This window comes from Hemitrygon akajei, chromosome 4 (genome assembly GCF_048418815.1).
Source record: "Hemitrygon akajei chromosome 4, sHemAka1.3, whole genome shotgun sequence".
In the NCBI taxonomy this organism is placed as follows: Eukaryota; Metazoa; Chordata; class Chondrichthyes; order Myliobatiformes; family Dasyatidae; genus Hemitrygon; species Hemitrygon akajei.
In genome coordinates this window covers 190152210-190168916 of record NC_133127.1, presented here as the reverse complement: position 1 = coordinate 190168916, position 16707 = coordinate 190152210, and the positions used below count along the sequence as shown (strand labels likewise).

At 42.0% G+C, this 16707-nt stretch overlaps 1 protein-coding gene across 2 annotated transcripts in view; it reads left to right on the top strand.

Moving 5' to 3' along the window:
- Positions 1 to 16707, top strand: part of pudp (pseudouridine 5'-phosphatase) — a 152369-nt gene that overhangs the window by 78853 nt on the left and 56809 nt on the right. The window contains exon 4 of one of the 2 annotated variants that reach the window (XM_073044239.1): positions 10343 to 14316. The exons of the other annotated variant lie outside the window; for it this stretch is intronic. Coding sequence (XP_072900340.1) covers positions 10343 to 10519 — 177 coding nt within the window. The 3' untranslated portion in view covers positions 10520 to 14316. Of the gene's footprint in view, positions 1 to 10342; positions 14317 to 16707 lie in introns of those variants that run through there. 2 annotated transcript variants of the gene reach the window in all.

Genomic DNA, 16707 nt, shown 5'->3' with positions numbered 1-16707 from the left:
TAGGTCTTTGATTAGTACAATTGCCAAAGTTCCAGAAAGAAGGAAAATGGGGTTGAGAGGGAGAACAAATTAGCTGTGATAGAATGGTGGAACAGAGTCAATGGGCTGAAAGGCCAAATTCTGTTCTTATGTGTTAATTCAGATATCAGACTAATAAAAGCTAAGAACCCTACTGTATATGAGCGCAGTTGCTTTAAGCACAGTCTGTACCCACCTCCAGTTTTAAGAAGCTTTGTGTTGGACGAAGCTGACAACAAAGATGGGTTTTTATATTGTCGATGTAGTGATGAGGGCTTGTCAGTCCCCAAATTAGAAACTCAGATTCTCTTGGCCAGAATCAAGATCTAAAGAAAAGATGGTGAATCTGAGTTTCAAGAGATGGGTGCAAGTATCTTCAGGACTAGGCCTAACCAACCCAAAATGTAGAATTTTTTTTCAGAACTAGGGTCAGTTTTAATATCCCTGATATATGTAGTGCAATTTGTTGTTTTGCAGCAGCAGTAAAGTGCAATACATTTTTAAAAAACTATTAATTACAATAGAAAGTATATTTAAAAAAATAAGTAGCATAAAGGGAGAGCAAAAAAAGAGAGTATGGTAGTGTTGATGGGTTGGTTCATTATCAGTTCACAAATCTGATAGCGATTAAGATGCACACCATCCCTTGATTGTATTATTCTTTAATATTTAATTAGACTTTCTGAGCTATCCTTATCAAGTTGGATGAGACAGTCAGAAGATTAGCTAAAGAATATTTACACCTCGTCAAAGATTTTAATGATGGAGTTTTATGTTCTAGTTTTAGAGTTTGGGGCTTGTCGGTCTCCAAATTGAAGACTCAGATTCCCCAGGCCTACATGCGATGGCCACTTATCAGATACACCTATACACCTGTTTATTAGTGCAAATATCTAATCAGCCAATCATGTTGGCAGCAACTCAATGCATAAAAGCATGCAGACATGGTCACGAGGTTCAGTTGTTGTTCAGACCAAACATCGGAATGGGGAAGGAATATGATCTAAGTGACTTTGATTGTGGAATGATTGTTGGTGCCAGATGGATGGTTTGAGTATCAGAGGAACTGCTGATCTTCTTGGATTTTCATGCAGAGCAGTCTCTAGAATTTAAAGAGAATGGCGCGAGAAATAAAAGAAAGAGCCAGTGAGCGGCAGTTTGGTGGGCGAAAATGCCTTGTTAATGAGAGAGGTCAGAGGAGAATGGCCAGACTGGTTCAAGCTGATAGAAGGGTGATAATAACTCAAATAACCATGCACTACAACAGCAGTGTGCAGAAAAGCATCTCTGAAAGCACAACACATCGAACCTTGAAGTGGATGGGCGAAGACCACATCAGCTTCCTCTCCTGTATCTTTAAACTGGCCGTGGAGTGTATATGGACTTCAGTAAATCCAAAGATAAGATGGTGAATATTTGCTGAGATTGATGGCGTTGAAGTCATTGATAAATACAAGCAGCTTAGTTTTGTCAATGCCGCTTGTTACAATAGATGATGTGTAAGATGGTGGTGAATATCGGTAGCTTGGGTTGAAACGTTTGATGTGGTGTACATGGAGCTTGGCAGTCAGTTTCAGACGTTTCATCAGCAGTCGAGGTGACAACCTCAGTGCGCAGTTGTTGGAGTATCTCTCTGGGAGTGCTTGCGTTTATATAGGTCCCCAATTCGCTTGCCTTGGTCCTGATTAGCTATCCCCTCAGTTGACCTTTGAATTCTATTAATTTGCGTTTCTTTGGTGCTTAGGGAAGACATACAGCATACTTGACATTGTGTATTTTGGGATATCCCCCTTTCTGTTTTGAAAATTTGCTCTATCTCCCTAAGCCTCTGTGAGTGTACATAGCAGGTGATTCCATAGTAATGTTAATCAAACAGCAGCTATCTATCTTTACACATCATCTGTGATTATACTGTTCTCACACTCAAGAGTTGTGGAATTTGTCCTTGTACATTTTTTTTACCATCTAGGATCAATATTCTGTGCAGTAGAATTCATAATTCTTCATCTTAGGATAATTAATGGACCTGACGTGACTGGGAAGAAGATTTTCCTTCGTCATACAAGAGCCCTTTTGAAATCTGTAATACAGGAGACATGAGAAAATGCAAGTGACTAACACATTTTTATTTCTATCTTTTTTTTATTGAAGCTGAGGGAAGTCTTTGAGATATTATCTGATTGTTTCCTTTGAACTGTTTATCAATGTCACACCACGATAGTGCAGCGGTTAGCACTAAGCTAATGCAGCTTGGGGCATTCCAGAGTTCAGAGTTCAATTCTGGTGCTGTCTGTGAAGAGTTTGTACATTCTCCCTGTGACCGTGTGGGCTTCCTTCGAGCGCTCTGATTTCCTCCCACAGTCCGAAATTGTACCGGTTAGTACGTTAAATGGACATCTTAAATCGTCCTGTGATCAGACTAGGGTTAAGTAGGTGGGTTGCTGGGCGGTGCCAGAAGGGCCTGTTCTGCGATACATCTCTAAATGAAAATAAATCGCTATTTTTCTAGCAGGCTCTGTAACATCGACAATTTTAGTATTTTGTGTGTTTGTATGTGTGTGTGTGTGTGTTAAGCAATATCCTGCTCTTACGCCAAATTTGGCATGAATCCCTCCTCAATACCAAGGAGAATTAATGTCTTTCAGTATTGGCATAATCAAGACACAAAGAGCCCGCCTGATGCGTATATATTTGCTGTTACAAATAAATGCAATGATTATGGGGTCGTTAGTTTGGCGTCTTTAGTAATGAAGAGTTTTAATTGCCTCTAGTTTCAGGGAATTAATTAAGCCTTTCCATTATGCATATTACTCGAATAATAATTGGTTACTTGCATACAAGCTTTGTGACTTCACGGAAGTCAATTAGGTCTTTCGCTGCAAGCTTGTCAAGTACATTTCTACGCAATGTCTAGATATAAAGCGTTTCTGAAGGGTCTGATAATGCTATTTTGTGTAGCTTTCAAACTTACCCACAAACGTCGGACTGTATCGCAGTTGAGGCTTTTAGATCTCTCGTCACGGACACTGAGGGATTTTAAAGGAGTCTGAGTTAATTCTGCAGACTGGATAGAGACTGAGCGGCAAAGACAGCTTTTTCTTTGACGTGGATGTTGTTCAAAGCACTGAAAACAGTAATAGAGATGGACTGTCTTGTGCATGCTGAAAGACTTCTTCCAAGAGGTTGCTGTCACAGAAATATTAGTCTCCACTAAACCTAGAATTGAGATGCATTTGTAACACAAACCAGGGGCTGCAAAGGCTTCGAGGACAAGGGTAGAATACAGGCAAGGTTCAAGGAAGAGGGGGATAGTCTTAAAAGCAACACTATTATTAGAATTTCACGAGCCATTGCAAAATATGTTAAAAAGAGAACGTGTTTGTTCCTGGTTGTAACTCTTTCAGTTCCCTTCTCCTCTCGCAGACGAAAGGAGAATGGGGTTGAGAGGGATAATAAATCAGCTATGATTGAATGGCAGAACAGACTCAATGAGCTGAATAGCTTAATACTGCTCCTAAGTTCAAAATATTCAAAGTAAATGTACTATCAAAGTACATATATCACCATATACAACCCTGATTCATTTTCTTGAGGGCATTCACAGTAAATATTAAGAAACACACAAAGGCAAACAACCAATGTCAAAAGAAGAAAAGTGTGCCAAATACAAAATAAACAAACAGACAAATAAATAAATCAATCAATCAATCAATCAATGCGTGCATGCATGTATGTATGTGTTCAATGATGTCTGCCTGACTGACCATTCTCCCTCTCTGCTCACTGCTACTTCAGGTGGGAAGTGCAGGGGTCTTGGGTCCCACACCACCAAGTTCAGGAGCAGTCGTTGCCCTACAGCCATCGGGCATGCTCTGCATTGTGAACTCACTCACGGGGACTCTGCAGTTCATGTTCCATGTGTTTCCGTTTACCTTTTTTAAACTATTTGCATGATTTGTTCTCTTTTGCAAATTAGATATGAGGTGGTCTTGTGTATGCTCTTTCGTGAATTCGACTGTGTTTCTTCGTTTTTGAGTGCCTGATAGAGGATGAATCTCAATGTTGTATATGACAAAAATACTTTGGTATTAAACTTAAACTTTGAACTTTGAAATATTAAATAATATTGAGAATATGAGTTGTAGAGTCCTTGAAAGTGAGTTCATAGGTTGTGTTGAGGTGAGTGAAGTTATCCACGCTGGTTCAGAAACTTGATGGTTGTAGGATAATAACTGTTCCAGAAGCCTGTACCTCCTTCCTGATGGCAGCAGTTAGTAGAGGGTGTGGCCTGGGCGGTGGGGTTTCTGGATGAGGGATGCTGCTTTCTTGTGGCAGTGCTCTGTGTAGATGTGCTCAGTGATGGACTGAGCTGTATCCATCACTTTCTGTAGGCTTTTCCGTTCGAGGGCATTGGTGTTTGCATACTTGGCTGAGATTCAACCAGTCAAATAATAACAATAATAATAAATAAATAGTAAATAAATAAGACTGAGAACATGACTTGTAGAGTCCTTGAAAGTGAGCCCATAGGTTGTGGAATCAGTTCAGAGTTGGGGTGAGTGAAGTTGTTATCCATGCTGGTTCTGGAGGACAATGTTTGACAGATAATAAATGTTCCTGAATTTGGAAAAACATAAGAGTCTAATTTATCCTAAATTATTATTCTGTTGTGATGTATTATAGCATTTTATTTCCTTTCAGTTTTTTTTATTTTGCAGAATTAGGCAAGCTAATTGCCATTTATTTGATGTAGTTATTGTGCACTGTGGAAAATATAAATGATTATCAGGATAGTGGCTCTACGTGGCACAAAATCCATCAGACATGAGAGAAGGGGGAAATTAGAGAGGGTGGGAAGCTTTAGGATGGCATCCGTTAGGTTCACGAGACCATGGATCAGTGCCTGGAAAGTCTTGTGAGTGTCCTCTCCAGGGTACAGGCCTGGGCAAGGTTGTGTGGAAGACCGGCAGTTGCCCAAGCAGCAAGTCTCCCCTCTCCACGACACCGATGTTGTCCAAGGGAAGGGCAAGGGCTGATACAGCTTGGCACCAGTGACGTCGCAGGAGTTGCCAGAGTGAGGTTTAAGACAATGTCGGACTGCCTTAGGGACTCCAGCTCCGGATTTGTCCTCAGGATTTACTCCTAAAGCCTTTCCCATGAGTGGGTATGGCCTCAAGGCAGCGGAGGTTTGAAATCAGAGCTTTCCCTCTCTTAGATGGACTGCCTTCCCAGGCTGACAAGCTCCATCTACCCAAAGCACTGGTTTTAAGGCATCAGGACCCGCTTTCGCCCCTTCTCCTGTCAGTAGAAACGGTTTCACCAGGCTTAGAGGCTAAGCCACACGAGAAGGCCAGGAGTTGGACTTGGTTGTCAAAGACTACTTGAGGCGCATGCCGTGAGGAGCACTTTAGATAGTGGGAGCTTGTCCCCACTACCACTCCTTGGCTTGACAACCTTGGGAAGCTTTAGATTTACACTATCTAAATTCTGTCTAGTGTTACATAGGCAGGGTTAATTAGCTGTGCTGTTCTTTGTCATTCTGTGGTCTGTTGTATTCATTCTCCTGATTAACATATAAGGATCCTTATTGGACAAGATACCACTGCGACTTCACTGACAAAAACCCCAGAGGAATTACTGTCTGGAAGCATGTCTCAAAACTAATCACTAACCTCCAAGACCTTGGCCCCAATATCTCCTTGTGCAACTGGATCCTCGATTTCCTCATTTGCAGATCCAGGTCAGTTCAGATTGGCGACAACATCTCCTCCATGATCTCCATCAGCACAGGTGCACCATATGACTGTGTGCTTAGCCCCCTGCTCTACTTACTTAATACCCGTGACTGAGTCGCCACGTACAGCTTCAATGTCATATTTACATTTGTTGATGACACCACTGATCTTGGCCAAATCAAAGATGGTGACGACCTGTAGACTTACTTTAGAACAATACAGCACAGTACAGGCCATTCGGCCCACAATGTTGTGCCGACCCTTAAACCCTGCCTCCCATATAACCCTCCACCTTAAATTCCTCCATATACCTGTCTAGTAGTCACTTAAATTTCAAATTTACAAATTTATGTTCTCAATATTATTTACTTGTATTTGCATATTTTGTCTTCTTTTGCACTTTGGTTGTTTGTCAGTCTTTGTGTATATAGTTTTACATAAATTCTCTACGAACTATGATGTTGTGGCCGTTACTGAAACTTGGTTGGAGGAAGGGCAGGATTGGATGATGCAGGTCCCGGGGTTCAGGTGTTTTAAAAGGAATAGGATGGGAGGTAGAAAAGGGGGGGAGTGGCATTGCTGGTCAGGGATAGTATCACGGCTATAGAAAGGGAGGACGCTGCAGAAGGAGTGTCCACGGAGTCAATCAGAAATAGGAAGGGATCAATCACTGTGCTGGGAGTAGTCTATAGGCCCCCAAATAGCCCTCGGGACACCGAGGAGCAGATAAGCAGGCAGATTTTAGAATGGTGCAGGAAATACAGGGTAGTACTTATGGGTGATTTCAACTTCCCTCATATTGACTGGCACCTCCTGAGTGCAAGGGGGATAGATGGGGCTGAATTTGTCAGGTGTGTTCAAGAAGGATTCCTGACACAGTATGTGGACCGGCCGACAAGAGGAGAGGCTATACTGGATAATGAACCTGGTCAGGTGACAGACCTCTTGGTGGGGGACCATTTTGGTGAGAGTGACCACAACTCCCTTAGTTTCAGCATAACTATGGAAAGGGATAAAATCAGACGAAATGGTAAAGTGCTTAACTGGAGAAGGGCTAACTTTGACGGGATGAGGCAGGAACTAGCGAGAGTAAATTGGAAACAAGATGTTCAAAGGGGAAAGCACAGAAGTGATGTGGGAGAAGTTTAGGGACCACTTGAGCTGGGTTCAGGATAGATTGGTCCCACTGAGACAAGGAAAAAATGATAGGAAAAGGGAACCGTGGCTGACGAAACATATCAGACAACTCGTCAAGAGGAAAAAGGAAGCGTATGTTAGATATAAGAAGCAGGAAGTAGGAGGGGCTTATGAGAAATATAGGGTAGCCAGGAAGGAGCTAAAGAAAGGACTTAGGAGAGCTCGAAGGGAGCATGAGAAGGCCTTGGCATGTAGGATTAAGGAGAACCCCAAGGCGTTCTATGTGTATGTGAAGAATAGGAGGATGACGAGAACGAAGGTGGGACCGCTAAAGGATAAAGAGGGCAACATGTGCCTGGAAGCGGAGGAGGTTGGGGAGGTCCTAAATTAATACTTTGTTTCAGTATTCACAAGTGAAAAGGATCTTGATCAGGGTGAGGTCGAAGTAGAGCGGACCTGTGTGCTGGACAATGTGAAAATTAAGGAAGAAGAAGTGCTGAATCTTCTTAAAAACATTAAGGTTGATAATTCCCTAGGGCCGGATATGATACACCCCAGGCTGTTGTGGGAATTGAGAGAAGAGATTGCAGGAGCATTAGCTATGAACTTTGGATCCTCTTTGGCTGCAGGGGAAGTGCCAGAGGACTGGAGAATGGCAAATGTAGTTCCCTTGTTTAAAAAAGGTAATGAGGAGAAACCTGGGAACTATAGACCGGTGAGTCTTACATCGGTGGTATGCAAACTACTGGAAAGGATTCTCAGGGATAGGATCTACGAGCATTTGGAGAAGTACAGTCTACTCATGGTTAGTCAACATGGCTTTGTGAAGGGAAGATCGTGCCTCACTAGCCTGATTGAGTTTTTTGAAGAGGTAACAAAAGAAATTGATGAGGGTAGGGCAGTAGATGTGGTCTACATGGGCTTTAGCAAAGAATTTGACAAGGTCCCTCATGAGAGGCTCATCCAGAAAGTCATGAGGCATGGGATAAGTGGAACCTTGGCTGTTTGGATAAAAAATTGCCTTAAAGGAAGAAAGCAGAAGGTAGTTGTGGAAGGAAAGTATTCTGCCTGGAGATCAGTGACTAGTGGAGTGCCCCAGGGATCTGTCCTGGGACCCCTGCTATTTGTGATTTTTATAAATGACCTGGATGTAGAGGCGGAAGGATGGGTGAGTGAGTTTGCAGATGGCATGAAGATTGGAGGAGTTGTGGATGGAGCTGTAGGTTGTCGAAGGTTACAAGAGCATATAGACAGGCTGCAGAGTTGGGCAGAAAAGTGGCAGATGGAGTTCAATCCAGACAAGTGTGAGGTGATGCATTTTGGAAAGACAAACCAGAAGACTGAGTACAGGATTAATGGTCAGTTACTTAAGAGTGTGGATGAACAAAGGGACCTTGGGGTTCAAATCCATACATCCCTCAAGGTCACTGCACAGGTTGATAGGGTAGTTCAGAAGGCCTATGGGATGCTAGGCTTCATTAACAGGAGGATTGAGTTCAAGAGTAGAGAGGTCATGTTGCAACTCTACAAATCTCTGCTGAGACCACACTTAGAGTACTGTTTTCAATTCTGGTCACCTCATTATGGGAAGGATGTGGAAGCTATGGAGAGGATGCAGAGGAGATTTACCAGGATGTTGCCTGGTTTGGAGAACAAGTCATATGAAGCAAGGTTAGCAAAGCTGGGACTTTTCTCTTTGGAGCGTAGAAGAATGAGAGGGGACTTGATAGAGGTCTACAAGATTATGAGAGGCATAGATAGGGTGGATAGTCAGTACCTGTTTCCCAGGGCACCAATAGCAAACACCAGAGGGCGTATGTACACAATTAAGGGAAGGAAGTTTAGGGGAGACATCAGGAGTGAGTTTTTTACAGAAAGTGTTGTGAGTGCCTGGAATGACTTGCCAGGGATGGTGGTGGAGGTTAAAACATTAGGGGTATTTAAAAACCTCTTGGACAGGCACATGGATGAAAGAAAAATGGAGGGTTATGGGGTAGTGTGGGTTTAGTACTTCTTTTTAAGGTTTATATGGGTCAGCACAACACGGAGGGCTGAAGGGCCTGTACTGTGCTGTTGTGTTCTGTGGTTCTATGGTTCTATTTCTTTATCTTCCTGTAAATGCCTTTGAGAAAATTCATCTCTAGGTAGTATATGGTGACATGTACTGTACATACTTTGTTAATGAATTTACATTGACTTGAAATAATGAATACCACAGAGCTTAGCTTTAAGGTGGGATGAGAAAGGTTTTAAGGAGTTATGCAGAATGTTTTTTTTACACAAAGTGATATGAGCCTGAAAAGCACTGACAGCGGTGGTTGTGGAAGCTGTAATAACAGTCATATTCAATAGGCTTTTGGATAAACATATTAATGTAGAGGGAATAGAGGGGTGTGTATCATATGCAGGTAGAAAGTGTAGGTTTAGTTTGGCATCATGGTTGGCACAGACTTATACTGTATGTGCACTTAATAATTACTGTATTTGTTACCTCCTATACCTAATAAAGTGGCCACTGAGTGTATTTTGCTTTTACTGCTGTAGTCCATTCACTTCAAGGTTCGACATGTTGTGCATTCAGTGCTCAAACTTCAAAGTACATTTATTTTCAAAGTGTGTATTCATTATGCAACCTTGAGATTCATCTCAAGCCACTCTTCTGCACACCACCAATGTTACACGTAGTTATTATGTCACCTTCCTGTCAGCTTGAACCAGTCTGGCCATTCTCTCTGACCTTTCTCATTAATAAGGTGGTTCCACCCACGGAACTGCCACTCACGGGATATTATTTTTGTTTTTCGCACCATCCTCTGTAAACTCTAGATACTATTGCGCACAAAAATCCCAGGAGACCAGCAGAGTCTGAGAAACTCCAAACCACCCCATCTGGCACCAACAGTCAAAGTCACTTAGAATCAGAATCAGGTTTATTATCACCAGCATGTGAAATTTGTCAAATTAGCAGCAGCAGTTCAATGCAATACATAATATAGAAGAAATAAATCAATAAATAAATCAATTACAGTATACGTGTATTGAATAGATTAAAAATCATGCAGAAACAGAAATTATATATATATGTATAAAGTGAGGTGGTGTTCACAGGTTCAATGTCCATTTAGGAGTCGGACGGTGGAGGGGAAGAAGCTGTTCGTGAATTACTGAGTGTGTGCCTTCAGGCTTCTGTACCACCTACCTGATGGTAACAGTGAGAAAAGGGCATGCCCTGGGTGCTGGATGAGATATTTGTATTAATGACCAGGTGTACCTAATAAAGTTGTCACTTAGTGTATGTACTTTGATAATGAATTTACTTTTACTTTGATTTTTGACTTCGAGTGTTTGCTTAGTGGATGGTTCAGGGGATGGGTAGGCTAGAAAATAAAAGGGATTTGAGACAATTTGTACATTGCTTGTTTCAATTGAGTGCTTTGTTCTCTTTGTACCAGTGCCTTGTGTTTGAAGATTCTGTGAACGGAGTGAAAGCAGCGTTGGCCGCAGGAATGCAGGTGATCCAAGTTCCTGACCCACGACTAGACCCGGAGCTAACAAAGGCAGCCACCTTGATGATCAAGTCACTAGAAGATTTTCAGCCGGAATTGTTTGGTTTGCCTGCATATGATTAGAGTCTTTAAGGCAGTTTCCAGGCACAGAATTGGGTTCTTCCTTTTCTCTCTTTTGATCGCAAAAGACCATCTGTGTATTCTGTTCCATTGAATACTGCCACCTTACATTTACAAAACCCATTTGAAAGTAAAAGCTGTATTCAGACCCCCGGCAGTGAACTGAAGGTGATCTCTGCACCGCCAGTGGGATCCAAGCCTTTATCCCACCCTGGTTCCTATAAAACAGAAGCAGCCAATTCATTTTGGTGAGGAAGCTATCATAACTCTGGAGCAAACACGAGGAAATCTGCAGATGCTGGAAATTCAAACAACAACACACACAAAACGCTGGTAGAACACAGCAGGCCAGGCAGCATCGATAGGGAGAAGCGCTGTCGACGTTTTGGGCCGAGACCCTTTGTCCCTATCTCCCTATCGATAACTCTGGAGCTGTGGTTCTAGATTAAAAGAGTTACATAGCACAGCATGAGCCCTTCAGCCCACGATGTTGTGCTAACCTCTAGAAACCTACTCCATGATCAATTTAACCCTTTCCTCCTACACAGCCCCTGAACTTCCATTTTTCCTAGATAAAGTTATGGAGTTTTATAGCACAGAGGTATGTCATTCAGCCCATCTATTATCTGCCTAGTCCCATTGTCTTGCACCTGGACCTCAATTTCTTGATTAGTAAGGGTCTCGGATGGCAGGAGAATGGGGTTGAGAGGGCTAATAAATCAGTCGTGACAGAATGGTGGAGCAGACTCGATGGTCTGAGTGGCCTAATTCTGCTCCTAAGCCTTATGGTCTTCATACCCTTCCCATCCATGCACCTTTCCATTAGTTAGTCACATGTCCTTCACCCCTACAGGGGCCTAGGCCACCAACAGCAGCTCGCCAGTGTCCTGTCTTGGACCACTCTTTCAATATGTCCCCAGGTGTTCCATGTTCCAGTGGCGATGGCCCTGGATGATAGAAGGTTGATCAGCCCCGTGGCTTCCACGGACTTGCAACTTTCATCATAAGACTTCATACGTCCTCGAGGCAAAGTCCTTCCTCTCACAAGGAGGAGGTCCTTGCAGCTTCTCCTGGTGTTTCCACTGGCAATAAATCATCCAATCACCTACTTTGTTGCATTTAGATCATAAGGTACAAGGATCTCTATTGGTTATCCTGGAACATCCTGTATTTGGTATTCCTTGATAGCCATTAAGCTGAAGAGTCATCGCCCACTTTGGACCTGCAAATAATCAGGACTGGGATGTCGTTAGAGAGTGCAGGGTTCCACTTCAGTGCATTGGCCAGAGTAGATCAACTACCCACAGTAAAGTTCATTGGCCTTAGTAGAATTTGTTTTGCAATACTTCTGTTCGTGAATTGAAAATAGTGCCTTTTACTGCTCTGGCCCTTCCATTTTCAGCTGTGTCTAATTCTGCATTGTAAAGCACTAACGGTGAGTGTGTTCTGTTGATATGTGATAGTTCGCTCATACCTTTAAATCTGATTGAAAGAGTCATCCTGATGAAGGTCCTCACCTGAAATGTCACCTTTTTATTCCTTTCCACAGATGCTGCCTGACCTGATGTGTTACTCCAGTATTTTTGTTTTATTGGGTAATTTTATTGGAAGTTAAAATGTTCTGTGAGACGATTACTTGTTAATAGTGAGGAATAACGAGGGCACCACGGTAGCATTGTGGTTAGCGTGACATTATTACAGCTCAACGCGTTGGAATTTGGAGTTCAGTTCTGGCACCATCTGTAAGGTGTTTGTACCTTCTCCCCGTGAACCTTGTGGGTTTCCTCCCACAGTCTAAGACCTATGATTAGTAGGTTAATTGGTCATTGTAAATTGTCCTGCTAAATAGGTGGATTGTTTGGCTGTGCAGCTCAGCCCAATAAAAATAACAGCTTATGATAATCAATGCTCATCTGAGGGCAGAGATTTTCTAAAGTAGTATAGAGATCGATCAGTCATCTCATGGTTATCAGAGTAAGTGATGGTGCAAGTCAGAGGCACTTTGTTTTATCAACGTTGCAAGATCAAATGGTTACGAACAGTTGTGTCGTTGTTTTTTCTCTCTTGTGTGTACCCTTCCGGACCTCCTGCTGCCTTGGTGACATGCTATGGAAACAGCAAGTGCTGGAGAAGTCAGCAGGTGAGGCAGCAACCCTGCAGAGAAACAATTCAGGTCGATAATCTTTCATCAGAAGCCCTGAATCACTGAATGTCTACAGCATTTACTGTTTCTATTTCAAGTTTCCGGCACCTGCGCTTTGTTGTTTGTGATGTGCTTAGTGCAGTTTGACGGGGCCAGGGCACTCTGCAGAGCGGTTGTTGAGTGGATTACTCATGGGGAGAATAAAGCTTTGCTTATGTTATTCACAGTAACAAAATGCTGGAGGGATTCAGCTGATAGTGAAAATGAATAAAGAATTGGTGTTCCGGGCCGAGACCCTTCACCGGGACGGGAAAGGAAGGGGGAAGAAGCCAGATTAAGGAGGTGGGGGGAGGGGGAGATGGGCTGAAGTAGGAAGCTGGGAGGTGATAGGTGGAAAAGGTAAAGGGCTGGAGAAAAAGGAAACAGATATATTTACTTAATTATTTATTGAGATACAGTGCAGAATAGGCCCTTCCAGCCCTTCGAGCCATGCCGCCCAGCAATCTCTCGATTTACTCCTAGCCTAATCACGGGACAACCTACAGTGACGAATTAACCTACCAACCACTACGTCTTTGGATTGTGGGAGGAAAGCGGAGCAGCTGGATGAGAACGTATGAACTCCTTACAGTCAGTGGCAGAAATTGAACCTGGGTCGCCTGTCCTGTAAAGTGCAGTGCCAGGGCCACTAGGCTTCCATGCTACCTGATAGGAGAAGAGATTGGACCATTGGGTGATATCCATATTTTTATGAATATATTACCATATTTCCCTTTGTGACTTCATTGCTGTAAAAACCCCAACTCATTGACTTAAATAAAAGTTTTAATAAACTGCAGATGCTGGAAAACTGAAATAAAAACTGGAAGTCCTGGAAATACTCTGGGTCAGGCAGCATCTGTGGCAAGAGAAGCAGTTAATGTTTCACCAGAAGTTCTGTTTCTTTTTCCCTATGGAGTCAGTAGGTTGAGTGAAAAATACCTCAAAATATATCACTCAAGTGATGCAGAGAAAATATGCACTGTATGTGAAATTTTTCACTGAATCTTGAATGTAGACAGGTTGCACTTGCAAATAAGTACTCAGGGCAACTCCCAGTACATATGCACCTATTGCTGTGTACTTGTCCAGTGCTGCTATATTATAAAAACACCTATTTTCTGTTATGAATAGATCATTATAACGGACAGAACATTTATTTTCACTAGTATTTGAGATGTAAACCTAACTCTTAGTGATGTTCGGGTACAATGGCGCAGTACAGTAGGTGGAGCGCAGCTGGAGAAGGTTGCTCAGAATTTGAGGCTCATCACCCCAAAGACCCTCACTCAGTCTGAGGAGCACAGATATTCCTGGATTGCAAAATCTCCATCTATTCTATCTGTTTACGATTAACTGTTTAAGATGTTAATATTCTAAGGTTTATAAATTTTGGAATTTATTAGTAACTATTGCAATTATGTTAACTTGTGGCAATGCCCTGTGTCATAAATACCAATGGATTTTATCTGTTATAACGTTTTGAGATGCTTTCAGACAACAGTTGTTTTACTCATTTTCTCTCAATTTGTTGTATCTTTTTGTATCTCTGCCTATGAAGACAGTTATTTGATACAGATCATTAATAATTAAATATGACAATGTCTTTAAAACAACATTCTAAATCGTGTTGACGATACTCTTTGTTAGACTTACATTTCTGAGATAATAAGTCTTGAGTCACCTGTTTGCATTGAAACCAGTGGTTTTGTTTTGAGAAGAGGTGCCTTATATTTCACTTAAAAATACAGGCAGAAATACTGTACAAATTAACATTTGAATTTAGAAAATATTCATAGAGTTATACAGCATGGAAACTGGCCCTTCGGCCCAACTGATCCATGCTGCCCTATATGGCCCATCCAAGCTGATCCGATATGGTATCATTTGACCCAGAACCTTCTAAAGCAGGGTTTCCCAACCTGGGGTCCATGAACCCTGGCTTAATGGTGTTGGTCCATGGATAAAGAAAGGTTGGAACACCTGTTCTAAAACCTTTCACTCCGTGAACCTGAACCTGTCCACATACATGCCAGCCGTTGTTAAAAAAATGTTGTTTCTCAAGTTCCTAATAAATCTTTCCTGTCCCATCTTAAGTGTGTGCTTTCTAGTTGATTCCCCAACCCTGGGAAAAGACCAAGTGCATTCACACCATCTATGCCCCTTATGATTTTATACACCTCTACAAGATCTCTCAGTCTCCTACGCTTCAAGAAATAAATTTGTAGCCTGTGCAGTCTCTCCCTATAACTCAGTCCCTCAAGTCCTGGCAGCATTCAGGAATCAGGTTCTCAATGCATGAACACCGTGCAAATTTATTCATCAGGGAGACATTGATGAATTGCGCTCTGAAGGAAATAAAGATTCAGGATCAAGATTCAAGATTGGTTAATGTCATTTCCAGTATACTGTGTAAAGGAGAATGAAATAATTGTTACTGTGGATTTGATGCAGCATGAAAAATCATAATAAGATGACTTATGGTCTAACACAATGATAAAAAATACACAATAAATATAAATACATAAGACAGCTAACTGGGTCATGGATCCCTTGGTCAAATGAATGAATTCATTCTTAACAACCATTTTACATCAGCCTATGCTTCCCTTCATTGAAATATGAGCACTTAAATCCAGATTATGCATCCTGAAGTTGGTTATGGACTCTTAAGATAAAGATTAGTTTTATTTGTCACATATACACACACACACACACACACACACACAATAAAAAGTATTCACCCCCACCCCCTATAAGTTTTCATGTTTTATTGTTTTCAAAATTGATTCACAGTGGATTTAATTCGGCTTTTTTGACACTGATCCACAGAAAAGATTCTTTCAAATCAAAGTAAAAACAAATTTCTCTAAATTGGTCTAAGTTTATTACAATTATTAAACACAAATATTTGATTGCATAATTACTCATCCCCTTCAAGTCAGTATTTAGTAGATACACCTTTGGCACCAATTACAGCCTTGTCTGTGTGGATAGGTCTCTATCAGCTTTGCACATCTGGACACTAATTTTTCCCCATTATTCTTTACAAAACTTAGGCCATTACAAAAGCCCATTACAAAACTGCTCAAGCTCTGTCAGATTGAACGGGAATCATGAGTGAACAGCCCTTTTCAAGTCCAGCCACAAATTCTCAATTACATTGAGGTCCAGTCTCTGATTTGGCCACTCCAGGACATTAACTTTGTTGATTTTAGGCCATTCCTGTGTAGCTTTGGCTTTGTGCTTGGGGTCATTGTCTTGCTGGAAAACAAATCTCCCAAGTCACAGTTCTCTTGCTGACTGCATCAGATTTTCCTCTCGGATTTCCCTGTATTTTGCTGCATTCATTTCACCTTCTACCTTCACAAACCTTCCAAGGCCTGCTGCAGTGAAGCATCCCCACAGCCTGATGTAGTCACCACCAACGCTTCACGATAGAGATGGTGTGTCTTTGCTGATGTGCGGTATTTGGCTTACACCAAACCTGGCGTTTAGTCAGATGGCCAAAAAGCTCAACTTGGGTTTCATCAGACCTTAGGACCTTCTTCCAGCTGACTTCAGAGTCTTCCACATGCCTTCTGGCAAACTCTAGCCGAAATTTCATGTGAGTTTTTTTTAACCGTGGCTTTCTCTTTGCCACCCTCCCATAAAGCTGCGACACCTGGGTAACAGTTGTATGTACAGTCTCTCCCATCTCAGCCATCAAAGCTGTATAAACTTATATATTAAATAAGCAGTGCAAAACGAGAGCAATAAAAGAAAGAAAATAGTGAGGTGGTGTGCAGAAGAGCATCTCTGAATGCACAACATACTGAACCTTGAAGTCGATGGGCTACAGCAGCAGAAGACAATGAACCCACACTCAGTGGTCACTTTATTAGTTACAGGAGGTGGCTGTTCACACTGCCAATGCACGACGTATATAACCATATAATGTATATAGAAATGAGACAACATTCCTTCAAACCGGGGTGTAAAGTACAGTAGTACACATAAAACATGAAAC